Source organism: Hyperoodon ampullatus (genome assembly GCF_949752795.1).
Source record: "Hyperoodon ampullatus genome assembly, chromosome: 9".
Lineage (NCBI taxonomy): Eukaryota > Metazoa > Chordata > Mammalia > Artiodactyla > Ziphiidae > Hyperoodon > Hyperoodon ampullatus.
The window spans coordinates 64799047-64816890 of record NC_136922.1 but is presented as its reverse complement, the minus strand read 5'-3'; the positions used below and the strand labels follow the sequence as shown (position 1 = coordinate 64816890).

At 43.5% G+C, this 17844-nt stretch overlaps 1 protein-coding gene across 13 annotated transcripts in view; it reads left to right on the top strand.

Annotated features, from left to right (window-relative positions):
* Nucleotides 1-1244: 1244 nt before the first annotated feature.
* The window catches only part of RP9 (RP9 pre-mRNA splicing factor), a 175234-nt gene continuing 158634 nt past the window's right edge, over nucleotides 1245-17844 (top strand). For 10 of the 13 annotated variants that reach the window (XR_013811061.1, XR_013811062.1, XR_013811063.1 and 7 more), the window contains exon 1: nucleotides 1245-1560. Coding sequence is in view for 7 of the 13 variants with exons in the window: in XM_079710870.1 (XP_079566996.1) it covers nucleotides 1409-1560 (152 nt within the window). In the remaining 6 variants the exon portion in view is untranslated. Of the gene's footprint in view, nucleotides 1561-9571; nucleotides 9603-10981; nucleotides 11112-13814; nucleotides 13907-16047; nucleotides 16110-17192; nucleotides 17783-17844 lie in introns of those variants that run through there. The other 3 variants (XM_079710868.1, XM_079710864.1, XM_079710866.1) reach the window with 3 other exon arrangements.

The following is a 17844-nucleotide window of genomic DNA, read 5'->3' as shown; positions in this document are numbered from 1 at the left end:
CTTCAAACAGGAGCTATAGCAGAGTATATGGGGGAGGGGTCTATCCCGGAAGGCCCCAATAGGGTCCTGAGCTGTTACACATGAATGGCTGAATCATACATTGATGCAACAATTTTTTTTTTTTTTTTTTGGGTTTGCGGGCCTCTCACTGTTGTGGCCTCTCCCTTTGCGGAGCACAGACTCCGGACGCACAGGCCCAGCGGCCATGGCTCACGGGCCCAGCCGCTCTGCGGCATGTGGGATCCTCCCAGACCGGGGCACGAACCCGTGTCCCCTGCATTGGCAGGCGGACTCTCAACCACGGCGCCACCAGGGAAGCCCCATGCAACAATTTTAATTGGCTTCATTCTTAAAAGAAGAGGTCATTTCCAAGTTCCAGAACATATATCAGCATAATTTCACATGTCTGTGCATAGCTTCTGTGTGTTTGTGTTTTCTTCAATAAATTTGAAAGAGCTCTTCACTTTGGGGTATTAACAACTGAATATTTTGGCAAGCATTTCCCTTATGCAGTTATTTTTAATTCCTCTGCAGCTTCTTCCATTATTTCAAGGCTGAAAAAATTATATATCAGATACAGTTTCAAAGCACAACCTAGTTAAGCACCTTACACTTTTGAATCCTGGCTCCATGACCTACTAGTTCTGTTTCCTTGGGCATGTCAGTTAACTCTCTGGGCCTCCTTATCTGTAAAATAAGGATAATACACATGGGTATTACGTACAGCACTTATTACGATTTTAAAAATTAAATCAACTCCTATTAAGGGCTTAGCTCAATGACCGCATAAGAAGTGCACAGTGTATATCAGCTTTTCTTTTCCATAACCCAAACCTTATCTGAATACAGTATACTACACTGACTATACATCGCATGGATCACATGTTCTGGAACACTGGAGAATTTCTATGGAAGCCTTGCTTCCAAAACTGGATGAATCCTACTAACATGTAACGAGCAGCTCCTGTATGCCTAGCCACTGGGGGAATACGAAAATGACTTGCACAAGTTTCCCGGCCTCCAGGGATGAAGATCTCGAGGGGAGGCGCCCGACCCGGAGAGGGGCCCAGCCACGCGCAGAACTGGCTCAGGGTCCCGACAGAGCGTCCTCAGCACCGAGACTCCCGGCCGCCGCCAGGGGGCGCGCTCCGGCCTCCAGCACCAGCCGACGTGACTGCAGGACCCGGCGCTCCGATCAACAACTTGAGGCCGCGCTGGCCTTTGGGCGGCGCGGTGCAGGCGGCCGCGGAGGGGACACCCGGCTCGGCCCGGCGGGACGCGGAGCGGCAGCGGGAGGGGGCGCTGCGGGGCTAGGCGTGCGCAGCGCAGAGGAAGTACCGTCTTCGCCGCGCCGGCCGCCTCAGCCGCGCCGCGCGGGGCCGCCTCAGCCGCGCCGCGCGGGGCCGCGATGTCGTCCCGACCCAGGCGCGATGACGCGGGGGCAGGGGGCGCGCGGCGGCCGCGGGAGCCTCCGGAGCAGGAGCTGCAGCGACGCCGGGAGCAGAGGCGGCGGCGGCACGACGCGCAGCAGCTGCAGCAGCTCAAGCACCTGGAGTCCTTGTGAGTCCGTCACGCCCGCCCCCCGACTAACGCGAGGAATGGGGTCGGGGCCCAGGGTCGCGCGGCGGGGCCCGCCCGGGGTTGGAGACCTGCGAGTGGGCAGGTGGGCCCGTCCCCAGCGAGCCGGGTGCGGGTTTTGACCCCGGGCTGCGGGACGCTGGACTCTCAGCCGCTGGAGGAAGAGCGGGGAGGCTCCATCCCCAGGCTCGTCCCGGGCGCGTTAGGCGGCGGTGGGCGGGCTCTTCCCCGCCGGAAACGACGGTTTTATTCCTTGTGCGGGGACGTCGGCGTCGGTCAGGGTTTGTATACAGGAGAAGTGCGGCTGCGCCCTTGGGTCCTTTCCCGTTTCTCAGTTCAAGGGGCTCGCTCTGAACTGGGTAAAATCCCCATCCTTTTCATCTAGTGCTGTTAACTAGGGAGGAAAAAGCCCAGTCCCGTAACATGAGTGCGCGGTGAGGAAGGGAAGAATAAATGTGGCGTGAGGGCCTGGTCCCCGACTCTTCGGGAGGAGCTGTCAGGTAGAAGAGAGCGTGGACTTCTCTCTCGTCCCCAGGATTTTTTTTTACCAGGGTTAAGGGTGGAAGCTTCAAAGAGGCCAGTTCCAGCTCAACAAGAATTAGGACCAGAGTCATAGATTCTTGCTGGTCAGCGTGGCCTGACCTAGGAGGCACTGTACTCCCCCAGCTACCCGGGGTTGGAGAGAGTCCAGATAACGCCTGAGAGAAGGGTTGGTTGTAAAGGAGATTTAAACATCAGGTGGAAGGTTGGCTTAATGACCCTTGCGGTTCTTTTCTGTGTTTCTGTCGTTCTGTAATCAGCTTTAGAAGTCTGGCTTTTCTAAGTTTGGTGTTCACTGAGTTATCTGAATTATTTGTTTTAGGCACTTCCCATTACCTACCTTCTCATGATTGCTGAGACAGCATGAAAAGTCCTTAAAGGGTTAATCCTTCATTATTAACCGCTGGGAGCTTTGGCACAAAATGCATACTTGTAGACTGGCCTGCTCTTCTCAGTGCGGATCTTGAGCTGAATTTCACTTCACTGGGCAGTGGTTGTGGATTGCTGGCATCCACGGTCCTGGCCCCTTCAGGGCACTCTGGGAGGCTCTTTGTTGCCTGTGCAAGGCCGATGTTGAACATTGAACATTATTTCCCTAGGATAAGTTCAGGCAGGGCTCAGCCGCCCTACCCCACCCCCTAGCCCTCAGTATCCTAACTGTAGGATGCCACATAGTTGTTAATACTCTACATTTATTTTGTAGCTCAGAGCACACTCACAGACATCCTTTTTTTTTTATTTTTTATTTTTTGCAGTATGTGGGCCTCTCACTGTTGTGGCCTCTCCCGTTGTGGAGCACAGGCTCCGGACGCTCAGGCTCAACGGCCATGGCTCACGGGCCCAGCCGCTCCGCGTCATGTGGGATCTTCCCAGACCGGGGCACGAACCCATGTCCCCTGCATCAGCAGGCGGACGCTCAACCACTGCGCCACCAGGGAAGCCCAGACATCCTTTTATAACCTCCTTTTGCACATGAGAAAATGCAAGTTCAGCAGTTAAGTAACCTGATCAAGCACACACGGAACTGTAAACTAACAAAACTAAAGAGAAACCCGGGTGTCTGATTCTCAGACCAGTGGGATTTTTCAGTTCAGAGATTTTAAAAGTTCTGGGCTGTTGACATATTTATAGTTTGGCTAGTTCAGAGGCTTCTTTCCTTTTAAATGGAAGTCTGTATTTCCAGAGTAATACTTTAACGTAGTTTAAACATCAAATAGTATGAAAAGTCTAATTTCAAAAAATAGTGGTTTGTATCTCTACTCACACTCCCTGTACCTTTTCCTCCAACCAAGGCTTCAATGGGGAAACTTAATTTTTTCTCTGGGATTTAACTATTTCTGAATTATATGCTTATACTGCTTTTTTTTCGATTGAATAGTAAATGTTACCTATTAAGCTCATGTTATAGTAGATGAGGGTTTAGTTCTCTTTCCCTTCCCTTCTTGTCTCCAGCCTTATATCTCCTCTCAGGATTTCTGTGTGGCTTCTAACCTTTTTTTATTTCTTTAATTGTCATTTTAAGAGAGTCTGGGGAAGGAAGACAGATAAGTAAGTTGGTCAACCAGGCATGTTAAGTTCCACTGTGGTTTTTTACAAATGGAATTCAAATCCTTTTGCCACCTGGTATGCCCTCTTTAGTTACCCTCACACTCCTCTGGTCATTATCTTACACCTGACCTTAATTTTTCTTACTCTTACCATACCTGCCAGGCCCCCAAAGGCATCTGAGTCTTCCACACATGCTTCTGCCCATTTTCCAGCTCTGTCACTCAAGTGCTCCTGAGCTACTGGGCATAACAGAATGGATATTTTGAGTATATGTGGAGTTTCATCTCTGCCTTCCAGCCCCCATAGGGCCAGGCTACAGGAACAACTGGGATGGAGTATGCTTACGTGAAGGACTCTTCCAAAAGAAATCCTACCCCAACACTGAAATACACAAAGAGTATTATTAAGTACTTGGCAAAATAAAGATTTTTTTGTCCCATGCCTATTTAGGAGATAATCTCTTATCGAAATTTATCTTAATTTAGTCTTTATACTGCCTAGGGCAACCTATCACAACCTGAATGATATAATGGCAAGGATTCACAGATGGCACAAAATAATGGGCCTCCACTAACTTTTTTTTAATTCTGAGGATTAATTACAAAGATAATGCACACTTCTCAGCTGTCACAGCACAGAAGCCAGCTACTCAGTAAACACACTCCGATTCTCATTTCCAAATCTGTTATTTTCAATAGTTAAATATTACCTTTATCTTTGAGAAATATCTTTTTAACATGCTACCTAAACTAATGAATTGTTTAGCCCTAGGAAAAAACATCAACCACATTCCTTTACACTTGTGGAAATAGTTCTAAAATGGACTTTTTTAGGGAAGTCCATTGCTAATAATAACAGATTTCAAAATGTGCAGTTCCAGGGGCTTCCCTGGTGGCGCAGTGGTTGAGAATCCACCTGCCAATGCAGGGGACACGGGCTCGAGCCCTGGTCTGGGAAGATCCCACATGCTGCGGAGCAACCGGGCCCGTGAGCCACAACTACTGAGCCTGCGCGTCTGGAGCCTGTGCTCCACAACAAGAGAGGCCGCGACAGTGAGAGGCCCGTGCACCGCGATGAAGAGTGGCCCCCGCTCGCTGCAACTAGCGAAAGCCCTTGCACAGAAATGAAGACCCAACACAGCCAAAAAATAAAAAGAAATTTAAAAATAAAAATTTTTTTAAATGTGCAGTTCCATCACATATTTTTTCTATCTAGGCAAAAACATTTACATATTTTTGAGGAATTCAGATAGTTTGACCATGTGATTTGTACAACTCCTATGGCAAAAAGAAATTATTGTCGGACTGGATATTTACATAGACTTTACCACCTCCCTTCCAAACTCCCTTAAGTCCCAATGCCTAAGACATAGCATTAATGTGTCTAATGAAGGGCTGCTGATGGACTGTATCACCTGCCCAATTTATGCAAATTTCCATTATTCCTCCTAAAAGAGGCCTAGGCCTATGACATGCCACAGCTTTCCATTGGAAAATATTTTAAGAATTTTCTTTGGAAATATCATACCTAAAAAGCTTTGTACTGTATCTAAAAGGCTAATTCTACTTATACCAGTTGTTTATTGTGTAATCTTCAGGGAGTAAATCTTCCTCTATCCCTTTAGAAAGGCCCTGGATTAGTGATAGTGAGGATGAGGATGGACACTAGACTCCTCCATCATAATCCTTATTTGGAAGGGTCCAGAGATGTTTGCAAGTCCAGGTTGGTACCTGCTATAAATTGGAGGTTTCCACAACCCCCTCCTCTAGTTTGGTTAATTTGCTAGAGCAGCTCATAGAACTCAGGAAAATGTTTTACTAACTGGATTACTGGTTTATTATAAAAGGTTATAACTCAGGAAGGGCCAGATGGACGAGATACATAGGGTAAGGTATGTGAGAAGCCGTGTAGAGTTTCCATGCGCTCTCCAGGTATGCCGCGCCTTCACGTGTTCACCAACCCTGAAGCTGTCTTAACACCATCCTTTTGGGTATTTATAGAGGTTTCATTACATGGGCTTGATTGATTCATCATTGGCCATTAGTGATTAATTCAACCTTCCTGGAGGTGGGGCTGAAAGTTCCAGTCCTCTAATCACATGGTAATTTACTGAGCCTCAGAGGTGGTAGGGATAGATTTGCTGAACCCTGATCTACCACCTCTGCACCTCTGATATACCTCACTGCACCCCACAGGCCTGCAAGTCTTATAACTGCCCAGCCACAAGACCAAAGAAAGAGCCTGGAGATAGCAACAGAGACACTGAAGGTTTGTTGGATAGGGGATCTTATAAGTCTGAAGCAAAGTCCTGAAGCAGCACCCCACTGTGTACAGCAGACAGCAGTCAGGACACAGACAGCAGCCTTTGCTTGGGGGGTGGGGAGGTTTACCAGTTATAGTGGGGATTGACATCAGGTTGGCCCATCAGTTACCAGGGAAACCAGCAGAGAGGTGTGTCCCTCAGCCCCTCAGGTTATCAACTGTCACAGGGCAGAGGTTTTCACTTTGATAAACTATCCTAATGGAGCTGTTAGCTGGGGCGGGGCAAGCACAGAGGCAGTTATTGAATAAGTTCTGTGATTAAGAGGGAAGGTCAGTCATGCAGGAAGGTGTAGGTGAAGCGCAGGGACTGATCAAATAGGGGATATAAAGAGAGCCAAGGAACAGCCATCTTAGGTGGCATGATCCTATACCACCTCACCTGCATGGGGAAAAGGCAGTGATCCCTGGAGCCAGATGTTGAAGAGTCACATGGCCTAGAAAGGCAGTAAACCTGGCTGGGGATGATGTCTGTAGGAAGCCCACTGCCAGGTCTATGCCCACCTCCTCTTAGGAGCAGCTGGTAAATCCCTGTAAAGCTGCAGATCTGTAAAAAGATGTGAGGGTTGGCGAGGCCTCTCTCTTGGGTCCCGATCTTGGCCTTTATGATGCTAGTGCCTAATCTTGAGCTGCCTCATGAGGCTACTAAGAGCACTAACTTTTCTTCAACAGAAGAGGCAGAAGCCAGCATTGTGGGGTGCCTTTCACAAGTTTGCTGTGAACTATTTACCCATGAGGAAATTGAGGCTCTGTGGGTTTAAGTAACTTGCCCAAGGTAGACAGCAGTGAGAGTGGATCACAACTCAAAGTAAAATTTTTTTACCTGCAAAGCCCATTCACACTGATTTAGAACTGGAAAACATTCTGGCTGGGATATGGGGTTCTCTACTCCAAAAAAACAAAACATCTCCTTTATCAAGACAGTTCTAAAGAATGTCAAAAAAGAAAAATGATACAATTTGTTAACGAGTTTGATGTCCTTAATTCAAGGGAAAACAATCCACAGACTGAGAAATACAGCACTTCACATGCAGTGGAACACTCTTCCCAGGGATTTTGGACAAGAGCGGGTTTTATGGGGCCTTAGGTGAGGCAACTTGGAAATAGGGCACGATTGGCTAGAGGGTCAGGGATTTCCTTATAAGACTAGCACATCCTCTTATCTAGGGTCACATAAGCTAAATTAAGCTGAGTTGGAGGATTGTGATTGGGGTATTCCAGATTTCCTTGACAGTGAGGCATTTCCCATTAGTGCAGGCTGACTTAGGTTTAGATTTGTGACATGAGCTGGGCCACTGGGGAGGCCTCCACTCTGGGGGTCCCAAGCTACGAAGTACCCTTGTCAAGAATTACATGGGTGTTTCTGAGAGGAGTTTCAACTTTATGACTTTTCTAGATTTCATTTAGGAGTACCCTTATCCCCTTAGTTCTCCCTTCTGGTACTTAGCACTAGGCCTGGCATGATTATTGTTGACTGGTTACTTCTGCAAGGAGTAAGTTTTTAAGTTGAACCTTCAATATCGCCTGAAAATTCAGTTTAGTTACTCCTAATATACCTGTTCTTTTTTGGTAGGTGGAAATAGCAAGTTGGTTAGAGCAAGAGTGAGGATTTAATTACTGAAACAATTAGAGAAATAACATTGAAATTTTAAAACAAAAATGCAGCCTATATAACTCTATAGCAGAAATGAGCTCCTATTAGCATATTTTTGGCCTTCTTTTTTTTTTTTTTTTTTTCCCTACATCCCAAGTTACCTTTGGTTTATCTCTCAGACCTTTATTAGCCTGGCCTTACAACAACCTTACACCAATAGGTGTAAGGAAGATGACATTAATTTTATTTTTCTTTTGTAACTAAAAAACATTGAGGCAGTGTATTTGCATGTAAATAAATGTAAGTGAAAAATAAAGCTCCCTCCCTCGGGTATCCTATATATATATAATCTCCCTTTTCCCATACACACAAATAGAACCATACCAAACACACTGTCCTATACACTACTGCTTTCTTTCTTTTAACTTAAACAATTTTTGACTAGTTTGGGGATAATTAGTATCTATTTGACTATTAGATTATTGATTAACCATTTTAGAATTTATTATTTTCACTGTACAAAATTCAAAAAATTAATCATCTCTGAACTCACCTTCTGCGTGTATCAACTTTGGGACTCCCCCATTTCCAAGTTGTTGGAGCCAAGATACAGTTTTAAACCAGCCACAGCATGCTGCTGCCCTCTCTCAGTAAAATTTCGTTATAGAGGCATTGAAAAGACCTCAGTTGCTCAGTTGTTCTGCCTCTTTTTCCAACTACTTTTTTTTGGCTGCATCGTGTGACATCAGGGATCTTAGTTCCCCAACCAGGGATTGAACCCGTGCCCCCTGCATTGGGAGGACAGAGTCTTAACCACTGGACCACCAGGGAAGTCCCTCCAACTACTTTTCTTTAAGAAGGGGGTTGTGTCAATTAGGCACTCATATTTAAAGGCCAGACGCCCATGCTATGTGCTGCATAGCCTGGAATGTGTCAGTACTTGAAACTGAACATAATTACACCTGAAAGTAATACAGTGTTATATGTCAATTATATCTCAATTTTTAAATTTTAAAATTGATTTGTTTAAAATGAACCCTAGGATTGGATGCTGCTTTTCTAGATTTGGCATCCATCAGCCTTCTCCAGAAGTCCCAGCGGAGTGATGAAAAGTGGAAATGAGTTGGGAGCACAGGCATGATTTGTATCCTCAGGACCCTGGGGGTCTGAGAGCTCTCTCTGTTGGTGGAAGGGGAAGTACGTTTGCACCCAGTCAGTCACCTGCCTCTCTAGCGGTAGTTCTTCATTGAATGCCAGCCTTTCGTCCAGGCACCAAGCAGGAGTCCTGCATCCCTGAGTCCCAGGAGGTCAGTAGGGGCATAAAGGGCAGTCAGAGAGCTGCACAGTAGATGGCAGCACAGCAGCCCACTCTGCAAGCAGGATAGGCCAGTGGGGAGGATCTTGAATCTGGAGCTTTTGGGGTCGGGGGAAGCGGGGGGCAGGCGAGATGGGAGGGGGAGCCTCTGGACAGACCACCCTCCCCTCCTTCCCCTACAACAGGCCCTTTCCTCTGGCTTTGCTCCCTGCCCTCTGCACAGCCCCCATCCGTGTCAGAACAGATCACTCACACACCCCCACCCCCATGAGCCTCTCAGTGTTACGGAAGCTGGAAGTTATGGTAGGTAAATCAACCGACAACTGTAATGACAGGCTGGAACCCTAATTCGTTCAAGGCTTTTGTTACCTCACATTTTCCCTGCAATCTCTTGCTTTCCCTTCTTCCAAAAATAAAATCATTGTCCTAAGACACCAAGTTAGTTATTATTTTGGTGAATTTAAGTGCTATATCCTAGCAGGATATGGTATAGCATCAGTTTATTTATATATAAGATCTCTGACTGCTAGGCATATTTTATTAACTATGTTATAATATGGTTTTAAGTTCTTACTAAAAATATCCTTTTTATTTTGGTCTGCAGTTGCCTTTTGCTGATTGAGATGTGTTACATTCCTATGAACATGGTTCATGACTGGTGTTTTCTTCCTTTCTAGTTATGAAAAACCTCCTCCTGGACTTATCAAGGTCAGTGTGAAGTTTGTACTTTTGGTTTTTCTCTGAGACAGATTTGACTCAGTGCTCAGACTCAGTCACTTGTTAATGAAAAACAGCTGCATAGGGCCTCCCTGGTGGCGCAGTGGTTGAGAGTCCGCCTGCCAATGCAGGGGATACGGGTTCGTGCCCCGGTCCGGGAGGATCCCATATGCCGCGGAGCGGCTGGGCCCGTGAGCCGTGGCCGCTGGGCCTGCGCATCCGGAGCCTGTGCTCCGCAACGGGAGAGGCCACAACGGTGAGAGGCCCGCGTACCGGAAAAAAAAAAAAAAAAAAAAAAAAAAAAGAAAAACAGCTGCATAAGGTTTGAACCTCCTTTTATGATAGTTCTGTGTCTTCCCTGCAGATGGCAGTCGGTTCATGCACTTTGGGCTTTGTCACAGCCTGTGCCTTTGCAGAAATGTAATCAGCCTTGTGTCTGTCCCCTAAGAAACCACTGCAGGCCCCCCGAGTGTTCCTCAGCGCTCACTCCCATTCTTTCTGTCTCACTTGTGACTGCATCTCCTCAAAGCTCTCCTGCCCCATGTTCCTTCTCTGACCCCCCTGGTGCTGATTTCTTGAATGTCATCAGCTCAGAGAACACTGGACTCTGAGGAGACGTGAAGCTCATCCAGTCCAGCCCTACCTGTTGCAGGAGTCCCTCCTCCAGCACCCTGGCCACAGTGTCAGTGTCTTTCTGCAGGAGCGAGACTTAGAGGACTTAAGGCCAAAGTAACCTTTTCTGTTTGGTAACTTTCAACTTAAAAAAAAGATTTTTAGAAAACATTCTTCCATTATAAATTTAATATTCATGGAAACTTGAAAAAATCATAAGGTAAAAAAACAGCACCTTAATTATATAGTGCAGTTATTTCGTAATGAAAATACATCTCACAAATACGGCATGTGTAAGATTATAAAACATGACAGTGGCCTTCAAGGTCTAATAATCTATTTTACTCTAACACATTGTTCTTATTATTCCAGGAAACCTCACTTGTTTAACTCTATATTCTGCCTCATTCCACAAAGCTTTTAAGTTAGCAGAAAACCTTTTGTGATCTTAGAATCTAATTTTTGTGATCTAGAATCAGAATTTGGAGCTCACAGATCAATCCTATGTAAACACTGTAACTCTTCTCTAAGAACAGCTACTTTGTTTTCATGGTATAGCTAGCTCTTCTAGTATAGTTACTTCCGTTTTTTCTGTCAGTTATGATTTGTCCTTCTTTGTAGCTCTTCAGAGGGTAACTTATGATGACATTGGGATCTCCAGCCCGTGAGAAAACCAGGCAGTGCTGTGTTCTCAAACAGGTGGGAGAGAGTTCCGGTGCTTTTTTGCCACACAGCTTACACACTGTTTCCTTTTTCAGGAAGATGAGACTAAGCCAGAAGACTGTATACCAGATGTCCCAGGCAATGAACATGCCAGGGAATTTCTGGCCCATGCACCAACCAAAGGACTTTGGATGCCACTGGGGAAAGAAGTCAAAGTCATGCAGTGTGAGTGTGGAAGGGTTTCAAGTAACACCCTCAATACATGCAAGTTATAGACCACTGCTTACAAACAAGGCCACTTCTTTTAATTCATTCTCACCACAGCCCTGCTAAAGTCAGGGCATGATCTCTGTGCTATAGATGAGGAAGCCGCCTTGCATATGTTATTAAGTGTTCTGGGGTAAGAGGCAGAGCAGTGCTTTGACTCCAGGGCTTCTGGCTGTAAGGGCAATGGACTTCCACAGGGCCGTAGCTGCCTGCAGAGTATACGCTACAGTAATATTCCTGTTAACAGAAAGGATATTCCATGTAGAAATGCCATGGGGGACAAGGGATGCATTGGAGGGTGGTCCCTTGGGTCTTGCCTCAGTCAGTCATCCTCATCAGAGGTGTTGAGGTTTTATCCAGGTAACCTGAGAGGAGCTCTGGGCCACAGAGGGTGGGTCTGGAACAGGTAGAGCTCTGTGTGCACACCCTCCACCGCACCAGAGCAGCAGCACCTTCATCCAGCGTAAGACGGCATTTGAAGAAGGAGTACGGCTGCCTTTAGAGACGTTTGTACAAAGATTCTTCACGCACATAATTAACATAGCGGTTCTCAGCCCCTTTCCTTCATTCTCCTCACCTAAAAGGCGACCACCTCAACCTCTTTTAGGAAGGTTATTTTGAAGTTTATCCCTATGTATCTATAAAGGTTTTTTTTTTAAATTAATTAATTAGGCTGCGTTGGGTCTTCATTGCTGCACACAGGCTTTCTCTAGTTGAAGCGAGCGGGTGCTACTCTTGATTGCGGTGCGTGGGCCTCTCACTGCAGTGGCCTCTCTTGTTGCAGAGCATGGGCTGTAGGCACGCGGGCTCAGTAGTTGTGGCTCACGGGCTCCAGAGTGCAGGCTCAGTAGTTGTGGCGCACGGGCTTAGTTGCTCCGCGGCATGTGGGATCTTCCCAGACCGGGGCCCGAACCCATGTTCCGTGCATTGGCAGGCAGATTCTTAACCACTGCGCCACCAGGGAAGTCCCTATCCCTGTGTATCTAGATAACAGGATTACATTCCTGCCCCTTGATTTTTCAGGTTTCTTCATTATCTGTTGACTTCTTCCTGCAGAAGACAAGAATTCAGCTCTTTTTTTCTTCCTCCATCCCATCTCATACACATACCCTTCCTATATCTCATTTTCCCAGTAATAGTTATATCATAAATTTAGTTAAGTAAACCCTTTGTGTTTATTATTTTCAGAGTTGAATCACGTATTAAACTGATTACATTTCTTTTTTCTTTTTCTTTTGTTTTTTAAATTATGGTTAAAAACCACTCCTCTCTGTGATAGGGTAGTTAGTTGTGCTTCACTTACTGTTTTACAGTTCTTTTCATTGACTTGCAAATTAAAAGTGTTTAGTCTGGACCAGAACCAGTTTTACATGAAGTTAATGAAGCTTAACCTTTAGGGCCCTTGTACCTTGCAAAGGTCTTTGGAGTACCGCCAGTGCAGTCATATGGTTCTTTCTTTCTAAAATTTGCCAAGGCAAGACTTTTTTCCCCCTAAAGAGCCCTTCCTCTCCTTAATTTATGTAAGCTTCAGACTCCACAAAACTTGGATCCATCCCAGATGGAAAAACACATGCACACTTAACCCCGTATTTATTGATTTCCATGATCCTAGTGTTATCTAGAGCAGAGCTTCTCAAACTTAGGGTGGGCCTGAGATTCTGTATTTCTGACAAGCTCCCAGGTGATGCTAATCTTGCCGGTCTGTACTGTTGACCACACTTTGAGTAACAACGATCGCCTTTCCTTTAACAAAGAGTTTTGATCACAGATGGTATGGATCCTTCTTGATACCCACACATCAATCTGTGGCATTTAAAATCCCCCCCTTTTTGTCATAAAGACAGACATGTGTTTGAAGCTGTCTGCATTTGCATTAAGAGCGCATTCCTTCTTCCCCAGGTGGAAATAGTGGGGAGATAAGGACAGGGGCAGGTCAGAGAATCCCTAAACTTCATTTTTTCCCAATGGTTTCCTACTACCAACTCTCAAATAAAAATATAAAGGGGAAAACATTATTTCCCTGTCACTACATATTTTCAGTAGCTACTAGCGTGGAGCAAATTTGGCTGATCTTACCTATAATCCCTCTTCCTGCTTCCTGACCTCCTTGGTTGCAGTTGCTTGATGCCTGTATAGTTTACTAGGTCTGCTGTAACAAAGTACCACAAACTGTATGACTTAAACGAGAACTTTATTGTCTCACAGTTCTGGAGGCTAAAAGTCCAAAGTCAGGGTGTCCTCCTGAGGGCTGTGAGGGAAGGATGTATTCCAGGCCTCTCTAAAAACCCTGTCTCCCAGTAAGGTCACATTCTGAGGTACTAGGGGTTAGGATAATTCAATACAGTGGGGAAGCAGACGGGATGACACAATTCAAACTATAACACAGTTAAAAAACAAAAAAATCACACTTTGCTTTTTGCATGGGATTGTTTAGTAAGTACTTGGTTCATTTATAAACCTCTATGATTAAAGGATAGTTGAGGAAGTAATTAGTTTCCCTTTCTTTTCTGGGTTCTTACATGGTTCATCCATTAATTATATTTGCTTTTAAAATTGGAATCTAATGAAGAATATCTTTAATATGATCTACTGATACCTTTATCTTGATTGAGTAAAAATGCATTATCTTACAGAAATATATCCCTTTTTCTTTGTTTTCAGGTTGGCGTTGTAAACGGTATGGTCACCGAACGGGCGACAAAGAATGCCCTTTCTTTATCAAAGGCAACCAAAAGTTAGAACAGTTCAGAGTAGTAAGTAAAACCCCAGAGTGTCAATTTACATTTACTGGAGGTGATGAATGTCGGTGAATCAGGCAGTCACCAGTGAACTGGAGGTTCATGTAAAATACATTCCGAAAGCCTTTAGGCCAAAGTATCTGGTGTTAACTACATCTCTATTAAATCGAATTTGTGTGAAAGATTAGTTCATTAACCAAAAAAATACGTATTAAAATGTTATTTGCTTTTGTCTTGGGAACAGTGCTTCTTTTTCTGAAGCAGGCGTTTTTATCAATTCAGTTAGTCTTTTTTTTTTTTTGGCATGGAGCTTGTGGGATCTTAGTTCCCTGACCAGGGATCAAACCTGGGCCCTCAGGAGTGAGAGCGCAGAGTCCTAACCACTGGACTGCCAGGGAATTCCCCAGTCAGTCTTTTTTTACTTATGTAAAAAAATCATATTTCATAAATAAAATCAGGGTTCTAGTTTCCCAGTCTTTGTCTAAAGTCTGTATATTTTTCTATCATAAACTGGAAGTGTGTATATAAACGATGTACCCTCTTTGGATGACAGTAAAATCAATCTATCATTTTGTCACTTTATTTTAACAAAGTCACCTCCCAGGGTTAAGTCACCATTCAGTAACTGTTTTGGTCAATTTAACTATGCTATTACTGGATATATTGGGATTATCAGCATATCAAACAGGGGTATATAAACATTCTCCAAGGATTTTAAGATATTTAAAATACTGGGTTTTCATTTTACTAATTTACAGAAAATATTCTGGATAAATCACTGCTACCTGGAATGTCAACTTTTACAATGCCTATAATAGATAATTTAATTATAAATCTCAAAAACTGAAACATATTCATATTTTTTAAATTTAGAAACCTAAATTCTAAGAATTGATCTAAGGATATAACAGAACATCAGTATGCACAAATTATTATGAATGTATAAGGATAACTTTCAGAATTATTTATATGATTAGAAAATAGAAACTGAAGAAAAATAGGAAACAACTGCAGTGTCCAATATACAACATAAGTTACCACAACATATAAATCATTAACTTTTAAGAATTATGTTTTAAAAGAATATGTAATGTCATAGGAAGATATTCATGAAAGCATAAGTGAAAAAGAGAATAGAGTTGTATATATAACATGATTATAATCTTCTGTAAATTATAAAAAATGACTGGAAGAACCACACTAAAATATTAACAGTGGATAGCCCGGCTGGTAAAATAATAGATATTTTTAACTTTATGTTTTCTTTGATATGTAAAAATTTTATAATAAACTTACTTTTTTTTTTTTTTTTTTTTTTGCGGTACGCGGGCCTCTCACTGTTGTGGCCTCTCCCGTTGCGGAGCACAGGCTCCGGACGTGCAGGCTCAGTGGCCATGGCTCACGGGCCCAGCCGCTCCGCAGCATGTGGGATCCTCCCGGACCGGGACACGAACCCGTGTCCCCTACATCGGCAGGCGGACTCTCAACAACTGCACCACCAGGGAAGCCCTAAACATACTTTTAAAGATAATTCACATGCCATAAAATTCATTCTATGTGTATTCATATTTTTAAGTAATTTAAGTAGCTTTTAATTATACAAATATCATAAGAATAAATTTGCCTTATTTTAACAAAATGGAAACATTACAGTAAGCTTTTTCACAATTGATTTTTCAAGTCCAATCTTGCCTCTCTCCCCAGAGGGAATTTGTAGTAAGTAGCTTGAATGTACTTCCAGACTTCTCTTTGGTCATATCCAGTATGTTTTTGTGTACCTATAAATGAATCATTCTTACACATCATTTCCAACTCACTTGTTTTGCTTAATATCTCTTGATCATCTTTCCACATAGAACAAATAGAATTACCTCAAGATTTTTAACCTTGAGTGGTATTTAATAATGATTTTGCCATGGTTTATTTCCTTACAAAGGCTATGTAAATTATACCCTGTATTTGTATAACTGGAACATCTTTTTTATAGCCTCCAGGAGTTTGAAATGATGGCAACCCTTAGGAAGGATTAGAACGTATTAAATATAAAATCACACCACACAGGAGGGAAAAAAATTGGTTTCAGTGAAAGAGGGATTTAATTTTAATTTAACAGTCTATGAAGCCTAACCTAACCATAACCTTCTTTAACCCTCAAGGCACATGAAGATCCCATGTACGACATCATTCGAGAGAATAAAAGACATGAAAAGGATGTAAGGTGAGATTGTCCAGCTGATAACAATATCCTCTTAAAGTTTGAAATTATATAGTTAGAAACTTTATAAATTAAAAAATTTTTAAATTCCAGTATTAGAGGAGTGATTTTAGTAAATATGGTACTTTAATTGCAAAATATTTGGAAGACAGGAATAGTCCCTGAAAAAGTCAATGTGTGGGGAATGAGCAGGCCAGCCTGTTCTACTTGGGTTAACTTAAAGCAATGGGCTTGGCCCAGCCCACTCATGTCACTGATAGTTGACGTTGGCAACTGTAATTTATCTTCTCTAGATCTTCTTCTTTTTTATTTTTTTTTTCTCACTGTTGTGGCCTCTCCCGTTGCGGAGCACAGGCTCCGGACGCGCAGGCTTAGCAGCCATGGCCCACGGGCCCTGCCGCTCCGCGGCATGTGGGATCTTCCAGGACTGGGGCACAAACCCGTGTCCCCTGCATTGGCAGGTGGACTCTCAACCACTGCGCCACCAGGGAAGCCCTCTAGATCTTTTTTAAAGATCTGAGCTTTTGTTAAAAATTCCTAGACAGGGTTAAAGACAGGGTGAAAAAACGAGGACTTTTTTGGGGGTTTGGGGGGTATTTTTTCAAATTGGTCATACTGAACTATAATTATATATAAGTATTATATATAATATATATACATAACATATATCCTTCTTAAGATTCTCTTCCCTTATAGGTTATTACAAAATATTGAGTATAGTTCCCTGTGCTGAATTATAATTGTTGAGGAGGTAGATTACTTAGTATGAACTTGAACAGTGGGGGAATGATTTAGTAAAGTATCCATCTGTTAGAAGTTATAATAGTAAGGACTATGGAAACATACAGAAACATTTAGGACAGTGAAAAGAATACAAAATAGCTTGTACACTGGTTACCGTCATGTAAAATAGGCAGGGGTGTAGACAAGAATAGGGGAAACATGCAAAAATAAAAATAAGTACTGTCTTTAATGAGGTGATGCTTTGTGACATTTTTCACCCTCACTACTGTTCTTATATTTTTATCTAAAAGAATTTTTTAAGTTACATTGAATATGTTTCTTTGGTCAATCTTATGTGTTTAGGATTCAACAGTTAAAACAGTTACTGGAGGATTCAACATCAGATGAAGATGGGAGCAGCTCCAGTTCCTCAGAATGTAAAGAGAAACACAAGAAAAAGAAGAAGAAAGAGAAGCATAAGAAAAAGAAGAAAGAAAAGAAAAAGAAGAAAAAACGAAAGCATAAGTCTTCCAAGTCAAATGAGAGTTCAGACTCAGAATGACAAGAGCTTGACTTGTTCAACATTCTCTTCTCAAAAATCAAACACTGTGGCCAAAGATCAGAGGAATATGGAATCAGAGAGGAAAGGAGAGAGAGACACCAAGAGAGGAGGAGATTTGGTGTCACAGATGTGAATTCTCACCTACCTTCCAGTAAAGATGTGACCCCCAGAAGAGTGACTGTATCTTGCCAGGTGCTAGCTCTGGACAGTGGCTGACTTCAGGCTGGAAAGCTTTTCTCATTGTTCTCCTCCCTGCTGATCACTGTGGGTCCTGATTCCTTAGAAATGCCTCTGGCAGGGTGGCCAGACTAAGGGAATCTCTGAGGAAGCTCCTCCAGGTGCTGCCGCAGCTTCCACCCTCCATGGTGGGGCTACTTAATGCCCTTAGATTTCAGGCTTGACTTTCCTCTGTTGTCGAGGATAATAAAAGCTCGTTATTTATTTTTTAAATGT